The following is an 18,965-nucleotide window of genomic DNA, read 5'->3' on the forward strand; positions in this document are numbered from 1 at the left end:
TACCTATACAGTCCCTGTAGTGTATTTATCACTGAGATTTTCCAGGCTTCTACATCCAGTTTTAACTAGGTGTGCATCTGCTAAATCTATTTTGGGGACTAGCTTTTCCCATAGCTCCTCTGGCATTGGAATAGAGTAGATATCAGAATTACTCTGGACATTGTTGGGAGCCCTAATATTGACATGACTATATTAGATCCTGTAGGTTTCTTAGCAACTAGCATAGACTTTGCTTACTATCAAGATGTAATGGATGCAATAAACACAATTCCTTGTAACCTGGCCAGTTCTGCATTTACCAGATTTACCAGTTCACACATGGCAAATAGAAATGTTTGAGCTCTGCTAAACTGAGGCTAAGCTGAGTATTTTGGTTATGTGAGCTGTAAAATGTTTTGTACGACCCAGTTAAGGTTTAAACAATTGTGTATATTGCTGGTAGTGGTCTTCAGTCTGAAGACTGGTTATGATGCAGCTCCCCTTTCCATGCTACTATATCCTATGCAAAACTCTTCATCTCCGAATAACTATTGCAATCTATATACATTAGAACCTGCGTACTGCATTCATATCTTAGTCTCTGTTTGCAATTCCCCTGGCCCCTCCTATCAACACATCCCTTCTGTTGGTCGAATTGTGCCACAAATTTCTTGTTTCCTCAATTATATTTCAGTACCTCCTCATTAGTTAAGTGATCTACTCCTATAATCTTCAGCTCTTTTTTTATTTTATTTTTTTTATTTTTTTTCGCCACATATTCTCTTCATGTCTGAACTGCTTCTCCTCTAAACTTAATTTTCATACAAGGCTATACTCCAGAAAAGACTTCCTAACACTCGAATCTATATTCGATGTTCATATTTCTCTTCTTGCTGTTGCAAGTCTACATTTTATATCCTCTCTTCTTCGACCATCATCAGTTATTTTGCTGCCCAAATAGCAACACTGTTCTACTACTTTAAGTGTCTCATTTCCTAATCTAATTAGCTCAGCATCACTTGATTTAAACTCCACTACATTCCATCACACTTGCTTTGCTTTTGTTGATGTTCATCTTGTATCATACTTTCAAGACACTGGTCATTCTGTTCAACTGCTCTTCCATGTCCTTTGATGTCTGTGACAGAATTACAATGTCATCAGCAAACCACAAAAGTTTTTGTTTTTTCTCTCAGAACTTTAATTTCTTATCCAAATTTTTCTTTGGTTTCCTTTATTGCTTGCTCAAAGTACAGACTGAACATCATCAGGGATGGTCTAAAAGTATGTCTAACTCCCTTTTCAACCACTTCTTTCCTTTTATACCTTTAGACTCTTAACTGCTGTATGGTTGCTGTAAAAGTTGTAAATAAGCTGTATTTTACCCCTGCATTTTCAAAAGTTTTCTGTATGTCTACAAATACCTGGTACATCGGGTTGCCTTTCCTCAACCTATCTCCTAAGTCATAGACTGTATTGTCTCAAGTGTTCCGGTATTTCTCCAGAACTCAAACTGATAATTGGTGTCAAGGTCATTACATGTCAAGTGGTCTAGAGGTCCTTGCATGATCATCATGGATTTTGATGATTTTGTGTTCACTTTCACATGTTCCCACTGAACGTTGGTGAAGTTTTACTTTTGTCATTATAATATCTGTAGAGATATAGTCGTTTGTTTGATCTCGCAGCACAGCTTTCAACAGTGCACCCAAGTTTTCGGCATCTTTTGAGACATTTTATCTCTGGCAAAATGTTCTTGAAAGAAACAAAACTTAGCCATTATGTACAACTTTTTGCACTCTGTTAAGTGAAATAATTAAAAAGGAACTTAGGGAACTTTTGTATGGTTAATTCGAAGTAGAGAGCTCAAAAAATGGTTGCTCGAAAAAGAAAAGATAAGTTGTTTAGCCTTTTTATATCTCCGGAAGTAATTGAATAAATAAACCTGAAACTTTGCATGTGATATCTTACCAAACCAATACAAAGTCTTAGAATACAAAATTATTCCTCTGCTGCTTTTCAGTACTTCACAAACTGAAGTTCTACGGTTGTTTAATACTGCCTGGAGAAGGTAATACTGAAAGTTCTGATTACTAGGAAGTGAGGTGGAAGAACTCGAAAAACTTCAAAGAAGGGGTGTCTCATCGTGACGCATGATATATTTCAGCCTGTTTTTCTGCTATGAAAGCTACACCATCAGATGGGATACACACCTCAAAATTTGACTGTACATTGCCGGGGCACTAGAGATCTAAATTGTTACTGTATTAATTATATTTAAGTGCCTGACAAATGGTTCATCGAACCACCTTCAGGTTACTTCTCTACCACCCTCGGACAGTGCATGGGAAAACTGAACACTTAAATCTTTCGATGTCAGCTGTGAGTGCTCTTATTCTATTATGATTATCATTTCACCTGATGTAGGTGAGTGCCAACAAAATATTTTTCTATGCTAGTAAAATTATCACACAACAGCTGTAACATACATCTTATGAACTGCCTTCGAATTTTATGCTACTGTCACATTGTGTAAATTTTGGAGAAGTTCATAGCAGTCTGCCCGACATATTTTGGAAAGGATTCCATGTTATAAAGAATTTTGAGTATGTCTTTATTCTGCAATGCAATTGTTGTGCTAGTTTGATTCCTGTTAAAAGTACAGCATATTTTGTGTTTGCATAGTTGTGATTTATGTGGAAATTTCAGGTAGGAATGTCAACAATATAGGAAAAGAGATTGTTGCTTACCAGAAAGGAGACATGTCAAGTTGCAGACATGCACAATTAAGACACTCACGTAAAGCTTTTGGCAGCAGAATTCGTCACTAAGATATATGATATATATGCCATTCTCTCTCTCTCTCTCTCTCTCTCTCTCTCTCTCTCTCTCTCTCTCTCTCTCTCTTCCTTTCTCCCCCCCTCCCTCTCTCCCCCTCTCCACACACACACACACACACACACACACACACACACACACACACACACAAGCAAGCAGGAAGAGATGAACGCTGTCTGGTGAAGTGTGCAGGGACAAGACTGTCAACAGGCACAGTGCAGGAGGTTGTGGGGCAGGGAGATGGGGTCAAAAAGAAGAGAAAAAGTAGTGGGGAAAGACAGTTAGATTCCTTGGCAGAGGGCTGCAAATAAACATGGTGGGAGATGAAATGAGGAGGAGATGATAGGACAGAGGGGTTGGAAACTGTTGGGTGGAGGGTGTGGGGACAACCATAGGTTGAGGCTGGGGTAATTACGGGAGTGGAGAATGTGTTGTAAGGATAACTCCCATCTGCGCAGTTCAGAAAAGCTGGTGGTGGAGGGAAGGATCCTGATGGGTCAGGTAGAAAAACAGGCATTGAAGTCAAGTACATTATTTTAAGCTAAGTGTTGTGCCACAGGTTGGTTTGCTTTGTTCTTGGCCACAGTTTGGCAGTGGCCATTCATCCTGGCGGTCAGCTGGTTGGTTTCATACCAATATAGAAAGCAGTGCAGTGATTGTAATGGAGTTGATAAATGATACGGCTGCTTTCACAGATGGCCAGGCCCCTGATGGGCCAGGATGAACCTGTGACAGGACTGGAATAGGAAGTGCTGCGTGGGTGGATTGGGCAGGTTTTGCACCCGGTTCTTCCACAGGCATATGATCGTTGTGCCAAGGGGTTGAGACTGGGAGTGGCATAGGGATGGACTAAGATGTTGCGGAGTTTGTGTGGGCAATGGAACATCACTGTAGGAGGGGTGGGAAGTATCTCGGGTAGGATGTCCCTCATTTAAGGGTATCATGATAGGTAACCCCACGTGATAGTGGCATTCTGGCCTGAGATGTTGGAGTTGGCAGTCATGGGTGCATCAGGTTTGTGTGTGTGTGTGTGTGTGTGTGTGTGTGTGTGTGTGTGTGTGTGTGTGTGTGTGTGTGTTTGTTTTACTGATGAATGCTATGGCCAAAAGCTTTATGTGAATGTCTTTTTAACTCTGCCTGTCTGCAGCTTGACAAGTTTTCTTTATGGTAAATAGCAATCTGTCTTTTCGTACATTGTGATTTATGTGGAACAATAGTGCACTAGTGAAAAATTGTACAAGTGTATTACTGTTATCCATGGTAGCTTAACCACTGCTGGTTTCTTTGAGAGACAGAGAGAGAAACAGCATCCCCATCATCATATAGGGACCATGTCTGATAGCTGTACAACAGCAGCCAAGATTAGGTTTAAGTGTTAGAGGCCAAAGTTAGAAGAAGTCTCTTCTAGGAGCCTAAGCTCATGCTTGCTTCTAGCTGCTTGAATTTTTTACTGATTTCAGTACATTGCTGTTCGAGGGAATCTGTACTACTGGCCATGTGGTGCCACTGATGGTGCTGAAGTAACTGCAATAATGTGCTGGTCTAGAACCCAACACTTGTCACTCCTTGATAGCCAATAATATTAATTTGCTGGGCCATGTGCATGCATAAAGTTTATTAAAGCATTCTTCTGCTCAGCAGCGGCTTCTCAGTTATTTCCAATCCACGACTATTGCTCGTAAATGCATGCAACATATTGTCCTGACTGGAGGTCCAACATTAATATGAGAGGATGGATCAAATATAAACCATGATTGTTCTTTTACAAACCTTTTTGTAAATGGACAGCTGTGCGATATGTGCTGATTGTTGCTTTCATTTCCAGCTATGGTTCTCCACACCTAGAATGTTGTTGTACAATTTCTTCCGTCAGAATGGCAATGTTAGAGGTATTTTGAAAATACTTGTGGCACAGTTTGGGAACAACACTTTGTGAGAAAGACTCAAGTGTAAACATGGCACTAACAGTTTTCACAAGGATGAGAAACAGCTGAGAATGCATCTCACAGGCGTCTCCAAGGATTAACAAGGCAGAATATCCACATTGTTTGCCAGCTTATTGGAGACGATCACCAATTACAGGTGAAATTACCACTGAGGAGGCTGACATAAGCTGTGGTAGTGCTCAGGTGATCATTACTGACAGCTTTGGTTTACAGAAAGTGTCCACTGTGTTGATGCCCCATCTTCTCACTGCAGAGCACAAACTGCCTTGTCTCAGTGTGCAGATGGCTAGTGACAGGCTACGAAACTAAAGTGGGACATTTTTTGCACTGGATTGTGACCTGCAATGAAATGTGGTTTCACCCTTACACCCCTGAATCAAAGAGAAGGTGGAGGAGGGAGGCGGCAGACGAGTGTGGAATGGTGCAAAAAGGACAAATCTACACCCATCAGAGAGAGAAACTCTCTCTCTCTCCATGGGGAAAAATCCTGCAGAAGTCTTTTTTGATTTTAAATAAGTTCTCTTAATCAGTTTTCTCCACAAATTTTGTACTGTGAATGTTGCAAACTATTACCAACTTTAAGACCAAAAATACCTGCATATCCGAGAAGGTGCATTTGCCATCCAGGATGTGATCATGCTTCATGACAGTGCTCGAACCCCCGAAGCTGCCCAAACTAAACAAAAAATTCAGAAATTGTTCTGGACCACACTAGATCATCATCCCTACAGTCAGGACTTAACCACCCAGCAATTTTCATTTGTTTGGACCTCTAAAGGAAGTAGCTGGAGGGCTCAGATTTGACATTGATGGCACTGTCAGAGTGTTTGTGCATAACTGGCTGCTTCCAGAGCCACATTCGTTTTACAAAAATGGGATCAAGAAAATGCTTATCTGCTGGTAAGAATTTTTTTCCCATTAAAGTTTGTGTGCATGAATTTTTCTCGAACTTAAGTAAACTTACAAAGAAAATTTGATTTATATTTCATTCTCTCTCGTATGCCCTTTGCTACTGTCACTAATTTTGGCCAGAAAAGATGATGCATCATTTGAAACTCTGTTGACCTGTATTATTTTTTCATCAAAAGGCAGAAAGTGAGGATTCTCTGTAGTTCCTGCTGGAGTATGCCCATATTTAAATCTCCCTTCTTGTAACACTGTGCGAGGTGGTGCAGTGGTTAGCACACTGGACTTGCATTTGGGAGGGCGATGGTTCAAACATGCGTCCGGGCATCCTGATTTAGGTTTTCCTCGATGTCCCAAAATCGCTTCAGGCAAATGCCGGGATGGTTCCTTTGAAAGGGTATGGCCGACTTCCTTCCCTAATCCAATGGGACGGAAAACCTCGCCATTTGGCCCCCTCCTCCAAATTAACCATCCTAATCCCTTCTTTTAATGCTTTTTCATTCAATTTATTCTTTCCTGATGAAAGCAAATTTAATACCGTTTTGTCAAATGACGAAACAGCAAATCTGGTTAGCTTAGGGTTTCAAATGATGCAACATCTCTGCTGAACAAAATTAATGATAGTAATGAAGGAGGTCTGTTAACATTGGATCTCAAGACAGGATAATATGCTGCATGTGTTTACAAAAAACATTGACATTGATGGGTTGGAAATATCTTAGAGATCTGTGCTGACAGAATGATTAAATAAACTTTATGCACCCACATGGCCCTGCAATTTCATTTTATTGGCCATCAAGGAATGACAAATGTTGAGTTACGGAACAGCACGTTATTGCAGTTATTCCAACATCATCAGTGATATTGTCTGACTGGCAGTATGGTTTCCCTGATGACATCAAATAGAAAATTATTGAGACCTACAAAAAACTCAAGTAGTGTGAAGGGAGCATGAGCTTAGGATCCTGAATGAGACCTCTTGAAACTCTGGACTCACACTTAAATCTGTCTTAAGATTTGGGAACCTGCGGTAAAGAAAAGCACCCATAGGTGCTGTTGCACAGCATCAGCCACAGCTCCAGTGGCAGTGGGATGCTGGTTTTCTCATTTTAAAAGAAACCATCAGTGGTTAAGCCATCAAGGACCACAACATATTTGTAAAATTTTTATCAGTACACTAATGTTCCATATAAACCGCTATTTTGTGAACACAAAATATGCTATACTTTAAACCAGAATTAAACCGCCACATAAGTAGCATTGCACAGTAAAATAATACTCTAAATTCTCTATAACATGAATCCTTCCCCCCCCCCAAAAAAAAAAAAAAAAAAAAACTGCTGTGAACTTTACCAAAATTTTCACCATGTGACAATGCTGTAAAACTTGAAGGCAGTTTACATGATGTGTATTGCAGCTGTGTGCAAAAATTTTATCATCTGGCTGAAACAGATCATGATGAATCATGACAAGCTACACTGTTAAAAAAAATAAAGTTCTTGTGAGTTGAACTCAATTCCTAGTCAGCAGTACTTCCAATACTAACCTCTTCAGTGAGTAGTAAACAATTGTAGAACTTAATAAAAGATACCAGGTTTGAGTACCAGTGGACTATGGGCGCATTTTCAATGCACGTCCCCATTGTCGTTTTTATATGCCTGTATTGCAAAACCTAATGTAGGTTGTTAGGTAGTTTAGAACATAGTCTTCCTAATGAAAATGTTTTAAGAGAGGTTACAGAAGTTTGCTAAAAATACCCAGTTTTGGCATTGTTACAGAAATCAACTCTGCCCTCAATTTGTAAACTACTGGAAAGCGGTAGAAGAATGAAATTTTATATTCTAGGACTATATATATTGGTAAGTTATTATGTGTAAGTTTTATGAAAAGCTAAACTTCACATTTTTTCATCCAACTTATCCATACTAAAATTGCGCAAGAAATCTTTATTATTGTTTTACTCAAGAGGATGCAAGAAGTTGTAAAATATGGCCAAGTTTTGTTTGTTCGAATGTCTCGAAGTTACCGTAAACTCAGGGTGCCCTGTTGAAAGCTGCATTATGGGTTGAAGCAAATGACTATATCTCCGAAAGTATTATAATGGTAAAAGTAAAACCTTACCTATGTTCGTTGGGGACATGTACACATGTTCACGCAAACTTTTAGCAAAATCCGTGATGGTTTTGTGGGAACTTTTTCCAAAAATAGACCACTTGGTATGGAGTGGTCCATCAGTATTTTTGCAGCTGTGACATATTTAACAGATAAGGTTGTAATAATCACACCTGTCAGTATGCGCTTTCTTGGAAGTTGAAATTATTACATTCTTCTTGAAATCTTGGAGTATTTCACCTGTCTTGTACATCATGTACACTAGACAGAATAGTTTTGTTGTAACTGGCTCTCCCAAGAATATAAATACCTGTGAGGGAATGTTATCTACTCAACATACCTTGTTTCCACTTAGGTCTTTCTGTGCTCTGTCAAATTGACATAGATATATTTTAGCATAGTAAAAGCAGTTGCTGCTGTTAAAATAACATACAGCCTAATGCCCTGTTGATATCCTTTGAAATTCTGTTCTGGAGGTTAAGTAGAACTGCCAGTTTATCATAGTAACAGATTTAGTGTTTTCGTGCTATTATTTTCTTTACAAAGAGTCTCTTAGTTTATTCCAAACATTTTTTGTTGATATCATTCCAGTATATTAAAGGAATGTTTCATCCCACTGATGCAGTAAGTGATGGACATGTGTTCGTGGAATTCCATGTTTTTTGACTAGCTATGTAGTATTCTTTGCATAATTGTGTGTTGGTATGTACTGAACCTTGTTTTGTACTCTTAGGCATACTTGCTGCGTTTAACATCTGACATATCTTACACTGTTGATTTTTTTATTGTGTCTTCCGCAAAAACATTTTCTTCCTCCTTGTATTTTTTACACTTTGAAGGAGGCTATTCATATTAGTGTGATAATATTGTATGCTGCACAGGCTACATTCCCTGTAAAATTTTATAACTGAAATAATCTCTGTACAGTACTGTTTTTCACTTTTGATCACTTGCTTGCGCTCCATATTTTTGTATATTTGTTGCTTAACTGTTTGTTGTAAGTCCATCATTAATTTTCTGCAGGTGTACAGTGTTTTGAAAAGGCTTGCGAGTAGATCGTCCACATCAGAAAGCTACTGCTGCAATTGCTCTAAGCATGTTTCACAGGTAATTTCTCATACATACTAAACATGTATCAGTTAAAAAATGCTAGAAAGGTGAACATTTGCAGAACAAAGATGATATGAAAGTAGATACTTGTACATTTACTTTGTTTGCATGGTACTGTAATATATTTTAGAGATAGCAATCATTGCTGGACATGTTCAGCTTTTCTTGTTCGATCAGTCTCTGGAGCCTGCAAAAAATAACATTCAGTGTTTTTTTATCTACGATTACATCAAAATTTTAAGAAATGCTTCAAAAATTTGGGGGGGGGGGGCTGTCTTTAATGAACCAACACAGTTTCCTTGCTATGAACTTTGTGTCTTTAGTATCTTTCCTCCTCTGTTTACAGTTGAATGATAAACTATAATATAGAATTAAATTGATGTTAACAGATGGAAGGCACCTTCACCCAGCTCTTAAATGCCCTAATGACAAAATAATCATAATCATAATCTTAAGCAGTATATGTTTTTATAAAATCGGAGATAAGCAAACCACAGCTAATTACAGAACTACAATACCCTGTTTTTACACTTTTCAAAGGACTTGGAAAAAATGGTGTAAACTGTGGGAAAATGTAAAATGTAGGAAATGACTTAAGTTTTTCTGGTTGTGTGTGGGGGCACCCTTTCATTTTCATAGTTTTCTATGATATATGTAGACAATAGGCAACAAAATACTCAGCAGGTAATGTTTATTAATTAATAAAGGTTATCTGAATTTTGTGCAATGTTTAGCAGGTGACATGTCATTCACAGGAACTATAGCACAACAAATTGCATTATAAACAACTTAAACCAAGCAGTCACCATGATGATTTACATGTTTGCAAAGATAAAGTGATGCAATTGGTGGTTTTAGTATTTACACTTGATGCCTATGAAAAGTGCCGGCCAAGAGTATACTGCATTAAAGATCTCTCTAAACTACATCATTTTTAGTGTAACTTTCCTGCGAAAGTGATGTCAGCAGATGTATACAGTACCGGCCACTTATCTAGCCGTTTTTGATTTTGTAAATAGAGGTGCATGAAATATTGTGAAGTGCATTAAATATGGCACTGCATTACAGATCAATCTGCCACTGTTGCCTTTATTTCAGTGTCACTGTCTTAGCAGTTCGCAGCCAAATTGTCTTTTTCAAATCAACATAGACATTGGGATTGCGATAGAGATTGGTCTGTACCACAGTAAAGATTACAGGGAAAGGTACCATATTACACTTAACCATTTTAAGCACACATTTACAAAACACTAAGCCGTTCTTATTTATTATACAGTCCTTTAATTTGGGTGGTCTCTAAATGTGTCATGAACAAATGGGTACGGTAGTTACTGGTTTTTAGCCAAAGAATCCAAAATTGTGGGTTGTTTTGATTTTTTTCAGTGTGGTTATCAAGTTCGTAAACACATTGGAAAACTTCTGCAGCTGAAATATTTTTTTAAATTGTTCTCACTGCTGCATTAACAACTGCAATTGAGGGAACCTCATTGTCCTTATCACTATTACTGCCACTTTCTGCACTTTCAGTGTTTTTATGTGAAAGTCTTATCACGTCATCAACAGAAACTCTTTTTACAGTGACAACATGATTGTGAGTGTGTACGAAATCATGAACCTGAAGTTGCAGCTGCAGCCTTTCCCCATGATGAAGCGAGCAGTTTTTCACTGTTGTCACTAGCACTCAGGTCTGGTGCATCAGATCCATTTCCTTTGTCGGCTTCAATGAATCCTGCTTTTCGGAAGCAATTGGAGGTGGTGGCCACCATAACTTCTGTCCATGCCTTCGCAGTATAATGCAAATCATCTAAAACTGACACTTTAAAGGAGGCATCCAAAGGCTGTAATTTGCTTGTGCAGTTCGGTGGCAGAAACTCTAGTTGCACATTACATAGACTTGTATTTCTGGGATGTGCGGGGTAACAATCCACAATAAGAGAGAGTTTCTGCTGTGCATCAAGGCAATGTGATTGTTCTCATATAATTCTGACATCATCCATGCTTTTTTGTTGGTAGTGTTTTTATATTTTTAAAACACCCTTGTTTTTTAGATTTGCCAATCACGAACGGTTTAATTTTTTCGGAACCATCTGAAAGTTCATGCCTAACGTTGTCAGGCAAACTTTACTGTGTTTACCTACATGGCAGTCTTCGCCTTTGAAGACAAGTGTTTTATTTGGCAATATGCTGAAAAAAAGACGTGTTTCATCAATGTTGAAGATACCCTTCAGTTTATATTGTTACAAAAGTTCCTGTAACCTGCCGCTCTGCCATTCAGTAACAGATTTTATGTCCACACTGTTTCCTTTGCCAAATACAGTTTTATTCACTACATTGTACTACTTCTTAAATCTATCTATCCACCCATTAGATGCTGTAAAGGCCTCAATCCCAAGTGCATTGTCAACTTTAGTGCCTTTTCGTGCAATGTCACACTGTTTATTGGAATTTTGACACATGTGCTGCCTGAAACCAGGTTCCATAATTTCTTCCAGCTCTGCATATTTCGAGTAGTTAACACTTTTTTGTAATATGGCCCATTATTGCTTGCACTTTCCAAAATAGTCTCTGTTTTTCACAATACTGTTCCATGTAGATACGGGTATTCCTATACTCTGTGTTAATGCAACACGTGTTGCACGGTAAGCTTAGTCTTTCCAGAATTTTTACCTTTTCTTTCATAGACAGAGTTTTCCTGCCTGTTTTGGTGATACTGGCTTTTTCCATCTTAAAACTGCAACATGAAAGGAGCAACTAATGACACACTTCGATCTCATAACACAAGGCTACTATCACTCTGCATAGTACACACAAACTCTTTGCACAACAGTTGTCAAGATTAGCTGTGTCAACAGAAATCGACTCACTTTGGTTGTAGGAACAGGCTTGTCAATGTTGTCGACATTTGCTAGCAAACGACACTATGTACGGTTCATATACAAACCATAAAAGAAACTACTGTATATTATTAAGTTACAGATAGTGGAAAATGGATGTCCTCTGCAAATGATCATTATCACACGACGAAGTTGACACCGAAACCATGTGACTACAATAAAGTAAGGATACTACTTATTGTAGCACACACTACTGAAAGATAAAGTTGGTATCAACTCAAAACAAATGAATGTTCCTCAAGTTGCATTTTCTTCCAACTTCTGTCAAAATGTTACTCCCGTCAGCCACCATGCCAAGTAGTTGTTGGCAGCGGCAGGATACAAATCACGATTTGTTCTGACTTGTACCAGTTCATGCTGAGTAGAGGACCTTGGTGTCAAGAAAGTCAACTGTGTAACATATGTAAACACTACTTGAAGGCCAGTGCAATGTCTGCATCATTTTATGTCAATCACGCATTTTTGCCTCTACGAACACTGTTTCGTAAATCGTGGGAAAATTATTGATATGTTAATGTAAAAATGGATGCGAATTAACATTGTGAACATAGGAAATCTGATGAGAATGATAAAAAATGTCAAGAATGGCAGCAAAACATTAATTCTGGGAACATAAAAGAAGTTTTGTACTGTAATTAACTCATTCTTGCCTTTTTTAAAAAGGCTTTCCAGAAAGTGGTGTACAGTAGGTTACCAACTCGTGTTTTCTGAGGAAAACTCAACTGCACTTGTGACTTTTGTAAATGGTAATTCATGGAGACAGTCACATAGATCATCAAGAATGAATTTCTGGCAGCTAAACAAAAGAAAAATTATCTTGTCATTGTCTGGACTGCAAAATTTTACTTGCCGAACTGAAATGTTATGGTATTAATGGTTCCTTTCTTCCTTAATTTTGATCTTATTTTTGTAATAGAAAGAAGTCACCACATTTACAGACTGACACAAGAACAAAATTGAACTCAGAATTAGGAAATGTAATTTGAGGTCTTCCAAAAGCGAATCATTAAATGCTTGATTAAGTGAACAAAAATCATTTTCTTACAGTCAAATCTGTCACTGAATTGTGCTCTCATCCTAAGTGTTTCATTTTGATTCTTCGAATTTGAATGTACTATAGTTACATCTCTTGTTGATACACAAATCTGCGCGCATAGATTGCATAGGACTGTTCTCATCCTCACTGCAGATTTTCATATCACAACCTCTTTCTCAGTGGAATAGTTGATTTATAAAAACATTGCAATGCCAATCCTCATGAAAAGTAAGGCATAAAGCAAAGTCACATGTAGTGAAACGAGGTTACAACAGGCAGAATACCTGAACACAACATAACAGCCGGAAACGTGAAAAGCTAATGGGATTTTAGGGGGAGGGGGGGGTGGAAAATCCACTGCACACTTCAATTCGTCAGCAACATGCAGGTACCTGAACAATGGCATTAATTATATTTGACGTTAGTACTTAGCACTCAGGGGACAGCAGGAAGGCCAGACTGAATTTGTCAGTAACACTCGAGAACAACACAGAGCTCTGCTTGAACTCGATATCACCTTGGGAGCTACAGAACATCAGTCAAGTGTTAATTGAGGGTCCAAACTTGACATTGCAGAAACATATTCAATGGTCTCTTAAATCTTACACCCAATTTGTAATACTGGGTGTTTCAACAAGGACTTTACAACATTGAAAGTTCATATAAATTAATTCATAGTACCTACAAAGGTGATCGTAGTGTCACATTGTAGGGAAGTACCTCAAGTTTTGTCTAGCATAGTTCGCTAGTGCCGAATCGCACTATAAGGAGCACTAGCAGCAGTTGCATTAAAGATGGCTGCCTTCACTGGACTCAAGCCTGGTAGCTGTGTGGTTTGGTTTGAAGAATCTAAGTCAGCGACAATAGTTCAACATAATTTCCGTACCAAGTACACTAAAGTCCTCGTAGTAAGCATACAATTTGAGTGGCATAAATGTTTTCTAGAAACAGGGTGCTTAGTAAGACATGGAAAATAATCAGGTCCTCTAAGCCGATCTGACCACGTTGTTGAGTGAGTGAGGCAACATTTTGTCAACAGCCTACTTATGACTGTTTGGTGTGTGTTGAGAAACCATTTGCATTTGAAACCATACAGATCAACGATCGTACAAGCAATAAGAGACATTGATAAAATTGCTCACAAGAACTTCTGTGCAGATATGTTAAATAGATTACACGAGGATGAACATTTCTTGGACAAAATCATCTTTTCTGATGAGTCAACTTTTCATTTAAGTGGCATGGTTAACACACACAACTAGGATTTGGGGCAGTGAAAATCTACATCAAAACATTGCAAAAAAGTTCATGATAGCCCTAAACTGAATGTTTTTTTGTGCATTGAGCAAGAACAAAGTGTAGGCCCCTTTTTTTCCTGCAGAGAACCATCAACGGGATAGTGTATCTAGATATGTTACAACAATTTTTGATACCACAATATGATGAGGATGACCAAGAAAGAAATGTTTACTTTATGCAGGATGGTGCACCACCCCACTACCTGGCTGATGTACGGGATTTTCTCAGTGACTGCTTTCCAGGTCAATGGATTGCCTGTGATGTGCCAATTGCATGGCCCCCACATTCCCCAGACCTGACACCACTTGATAATTTTGTTTATTTATTTTTTTAATGGGGATTCATCAAGAATATTGTGTGTATGTCCTGCACTGGTTTCTCTACCTGAACTTAAAAACAAGAATTTATGCCCCTACTGAGCAAGGACCTGCAATGCTACAGTGACTTCTGATGGTATGTGTGCAGGATAACCAACAGAAGCCACATACAGCATTTTTACTTTAAGGTAAAAAAGTTTGATGTATTTCCCTACAGAACAACACTAAACCCATCTCTACATCTTCTTCCACTAACTTTATTTGAATTTTTGAAGTTGTAAAATCCTTTTTGAAACACCCTATTCATTTTTCGTCATCTATATTTTAGACCGATGTGCCTCACATCAGAGATTCAAGTAGCAGTGTACTAACTAAAAAGAATAGATAATAGTAATTTCAAAAAATATTTAGTTATTTGTTTATAAGAGAAGCTGGAAGGGAAGTGGTAGTCAACTTTAGAGACAGTGTTGCCACTTCACAAGCAATTCGACTAGAGATGATTAGGCAGTACATGAGATGTATCAGTTTCATGTGGGACACCCTATAAAGTCTGGTGCAGAAGTATTCAGCAAGGTCCAAACTAACTTAAAGCAGGACATTGGGAATCCTTACCAAGAAAACTGCTTTTAGATGTGGATTGTCTGCTTTTCTGCCATACCCCATTTTCTGCTTTAGAGTAGTTGAGTAGTGTGTGCGCTTTAATGCCTTGACTACACTGGAACAGGGGACAGGGCTTTGGGTGAAACTCACATTGTACACAAGCCCTCGGCAAGCCCACCTGTTGCTTTACCTATTTCTCTCCTCTTATTGATCGTCCAACTGATGCTCATTACTATTTTGCCTTCTTCCTTTTACTGTGCTGAATCTGTCAGTAGAAGACATTCTTTGCTCTGTAATGGTGTTTACCCTTCATTGGGCTTGCAGGATTTGGACACAGAGTGGGGCTTTCTTCACCAGTGGATATGCCCTGGGAGACCCCTCGCCTGCTCTGACCTCCATACTAGCCTGATCTATACACTTCTCTGCAAATTTTTTCTCGGCTCTAGCATCAGTATTGTCATCAGTGCCTCAGTCTCACTGTTCGTAAGTACATTTGTTGTCAGAACATGTACTTCGCTGGTGTCACTAATTCCTGGTGAATTACCCCTGTATCGAGGGCCTGATGACCTTGCTATTTAGTCCCTTAACCCCCAGTTAACCAACATGCCTTATCAAGAAAAATAACAACATACCTAATTAAGCACTCCTGTAAATTATCTGATTATCTAAATTCAACTATTGGAAACTCATATAAAAGACATAAGGACATGTAGATTCCATGCCTACATATTGCAGACCATCTGGCAATTCTAGCGGAGAGGCTGACAACAATGGAACAGATAGAAACTCTCAAGGTATTTATTGAAAGAGATGGCCTCCATTTATTTTTCAAAATACAAAGTCCATTTGCTCGAAACAACCTACTGAAAAACTGATTACAAAATGTGGACGAATACAGTTCCATGCTTAAAGTATTTCGGTGAAATCCTTGCATTATAGGGAGAGAGATATTGGCACAGAAAATTTGCATACAAAAGCTGAGAAGAGCTCATGGTACATCATGTACAACAGTATGCCCTTAACACAAAAATCAGGCAGTATAACACTGTTACCAAGCCTGAAGCCTCATACGCTTGAAAAATGCTTACATTCCACAGACAAATTATCCTGAAGATAACATAAGTGGATATAGGTTATAATGCCGCCCGCCCCTTCCCCCCCACCCCCCACCCCACCCCACCCCACCCCGCACCTCATGGCAGACATCGGAAGAAGAGGCCTGAAACTTTGTGGCCAAAGACTCACCAAAACACATACACTCAGAAAATTATATGTACATAGAACTACACAAAACCATACTTAGGAACCAGCAGATCAAAAAGGATTTCAGAAAGGCTCATACAAGTCGGGACATTTTCAACAATAACTCAGTCAATCAAAAACAACAAATGGGAAGTACTGCCAGAAAATGAAGTCACCACCACACCAGGGACACAAATGACTGAAGGAAGAAAATTAAACTGTTGGAGAGAATCTGAGAACTTCTTGGAAACCCTGAAGATTGAAATGTAACAATGTTGCATGATCAGATGAGGTCAAGTTGCACTTAATAATAATAAATTTCAGATCTGAAAAGTAGCAACTTTCAGTCTAAAATGCGTGACAAGTAGTAATGTATAATAAATGAACATCTGTATTTACAGATTGTAAATGTGCTACCAGCATTTACTGTTATAGTTCATCAAAATTTAGGCATAAGAGTAATCAGTTAGTGTGTGTGTGTGGGGGGGGGGGGGGGGGGGGGGTTTAAAGCAGTGTTCTAAATCTTATTCATGTGGCCTCAGCTGCATGGTGACGTAGTTAACCCCTATTCCTTCCATTATTTGTGTGGTTCTTCCACTTCAAATTGTGACAGACAGGTACCCCTAGAGACTTGAAGAATACGGCTGATTTCATAGACTTATTGCGAGATGTGTAATTGACCAGTAATAGGTCCCTCTGCATATGTGTGTGTAATAAATTATGTATGTTCAGTCAGCTTACCAATCATTTCCACAAGGTGCTGAACACTAGCAACCTCCTTCGCATCTTTTAACAGTTTAATGACCACCTTCCTGTATACATCTGAGTTATCTGCAGACAGACTTGGAGAGCTCCAGACATTACCTGCTAAATCATTTATGTGTGTTATGGGCTGTAGCAGCCCTATTAAAATGCCTCCCCAACAAGAAAGATGTATAAAGTTTGTTTGCTGGGAAGTTTTCAGTCCACACACACACACACACACAATCACACATTTTGTTTACCATGCAGTACTGCAGAACTGAGCAAAGGCAGTTTCGAATTTCATAAACGTGACATTAGTTTGTGCTCTACTAGGTATTGCCTTCTGGATGTTGTGCATAAACAGAATAAATTGTGATCAGTGTTTTAGGAAACCATGTTGACCCCTACAGTGGAGGTATTTTGTCTCCAGAAAAGTTACCAGTATCCAAGCACATGATTTGTTACATAATTAGTGTTTTCTGCAACTCATCTTGTGTCGTCTCTTCTCTTTACCTCTTTCTTGGGAGACAACAGTGCATCTATTTTGGCAGTGAAGGAATATGTTTTAAAGAAAAGCTATTTTTCTCTGTTTCTGTACCTGCACGCTGCTGTTTGGCAAGTACTGCTTTATCATCATTTATTTGTATGCATAAATATTCCACCCTGAATGTTCCAGTATTGTGAACGTCCTGGTCTTTAAGATTTAATCGAATGAATGAATGAATGAATAAATAAATATTTTTGAGAGGTTTACTGACATACAGTAGTTTAATCTGAGTTTGGGGGAAGAACAATTGAGTGGTTTATGGAGTATAGATTGTAGAAAAGTTCAAATTTCTTATTAAATGTAATAGAATAATTTGAATCAAAATTTGTCTTAAGTCAGGCTGTCACAGTGCTGACTCATAGGGTGCGGGCACTGCTCAGCTCACCTTCGGGCAGGCACAACTCGTATATGCTACCTGCAAAGCAGTCATATGCATGCTTTTTGCTTATGTGCCATGTACTTCGCCACCCCTGTCTGCGTGGACTCAGTCAATGCTGTGGGATCTTGTCAGTTGTGGTCCGGCTGCCTGGGCAGCAGGCTTTTGCTCCTGCTCACCTATTCTCATGGGCACAAGACTGTCCACCGGTGGACACATGAGCTGGAACAATGTGTCTTAACACATGGTGGGGTAAATCTGAACAGAAAAGAGGAGAAAGATACATGTATGGTGAAAAAATTTTTCGGCTAAAAGCTAGGTCTCTTTCTTGATTCAGCAGTCTCGATGTAATAATGATAACTAATTACACCGCAAGTACTAACTTAAATGTGTAAACACTTAAAAACAGCCTGTGTTTGGAAAGAAAGTTGAGAATAAATAAGTACTGTTGGAGTAGCATTATTCAAAAGATAGAAAATGGGACAAATTTGATTAATTCCATTTTTGGCAAGTGACTAGCCATCACGAATAAATGGCTGCCATCTTGAAGGCTTGCTGGTGGAACCAGCTTGCATAACTACTACATAATAAAACAATGGAAAATCCAGGGTGGAATGTAACAATACGAGAGAAGGAAAAAGTTGCTACTCACTATATATCGGAGATGCTGAGCAGCGATAGGCACAATAAAAAGAATCGCACAATCATAGCTTTCGGCCATTAAGGCCTTTGTGTCTGCTGTAGGCGCGTGCGCGCACGCGCTCGCGCGCGCACACACACACACACACACACACACACACACACACACACACACACACACACACACACACACCCGCGCGCGCCTACTGCTGACAAAAGCCTTAATGGCCGAAAGCTATGATTGTGCGATTCTTTTTATTGTGCCTATCGTGGCTCAGCATCTCCACTATATGGTGAGTAGCAACTTCCCTTCTCTCGTATTGTTACAACTACATAATAAAGTAAAGATACCGGAGATTTACTCTGGTGCTTACTAATTT

At 38.9% G+C, this 18,965-nt stretch overlaps 1 protein-coding gene across 8 annotated transcripts in view; it reads left to right on the forward strand.

Annotated features, from left to right (window-relative positions):
* LOC124711709 (uncharacterized protein DDB_G0284459-like) overlaps window positions 1–18,965 on the forward strand; it is a 167,126-nt gene that overhangs the window by 118,078 nt on the left and 30,083 nt on the right. For 6 of the 8 annotated variants that reach the window (XM_047241916.1, XM_047241912.1, XM_047241914.1 and 3 more), the window contains exons 6-7: window positions 7,448–7,528; window positions 8,805–8,888. In XM_047241916.1, the coding sequence (XP_047097872.1) occupies window positions 7,448–7,528; window positions 8,805–8,888 (165 nt within the window). The remainder of the gene's footprint in view (window positions 1–7,447; window positions 7,529–8,804; window positions 8,889–18,965) is intronic. The other 2 variants (XM_047241919.1, XM_047241920.1) reach the window with 1 other exon arrangement.

This window comes from Schistocerca piceifrons, chromosome 8, assembly GCF_021461385.2.
Source record: "Schistocerca piceifrons isolate TAMUIC-IGC-003096 chromosome 8, iqSchPice1.1, whole genome shotgun sequence".
Classification (NCBI taxonomy): domain Eukaryota; kingdom Metazoa; phylum Arthropoda; class Insecta; order Orthoptera; family Acrididae; genus Schistocerca; species Schistocerca piceifrons.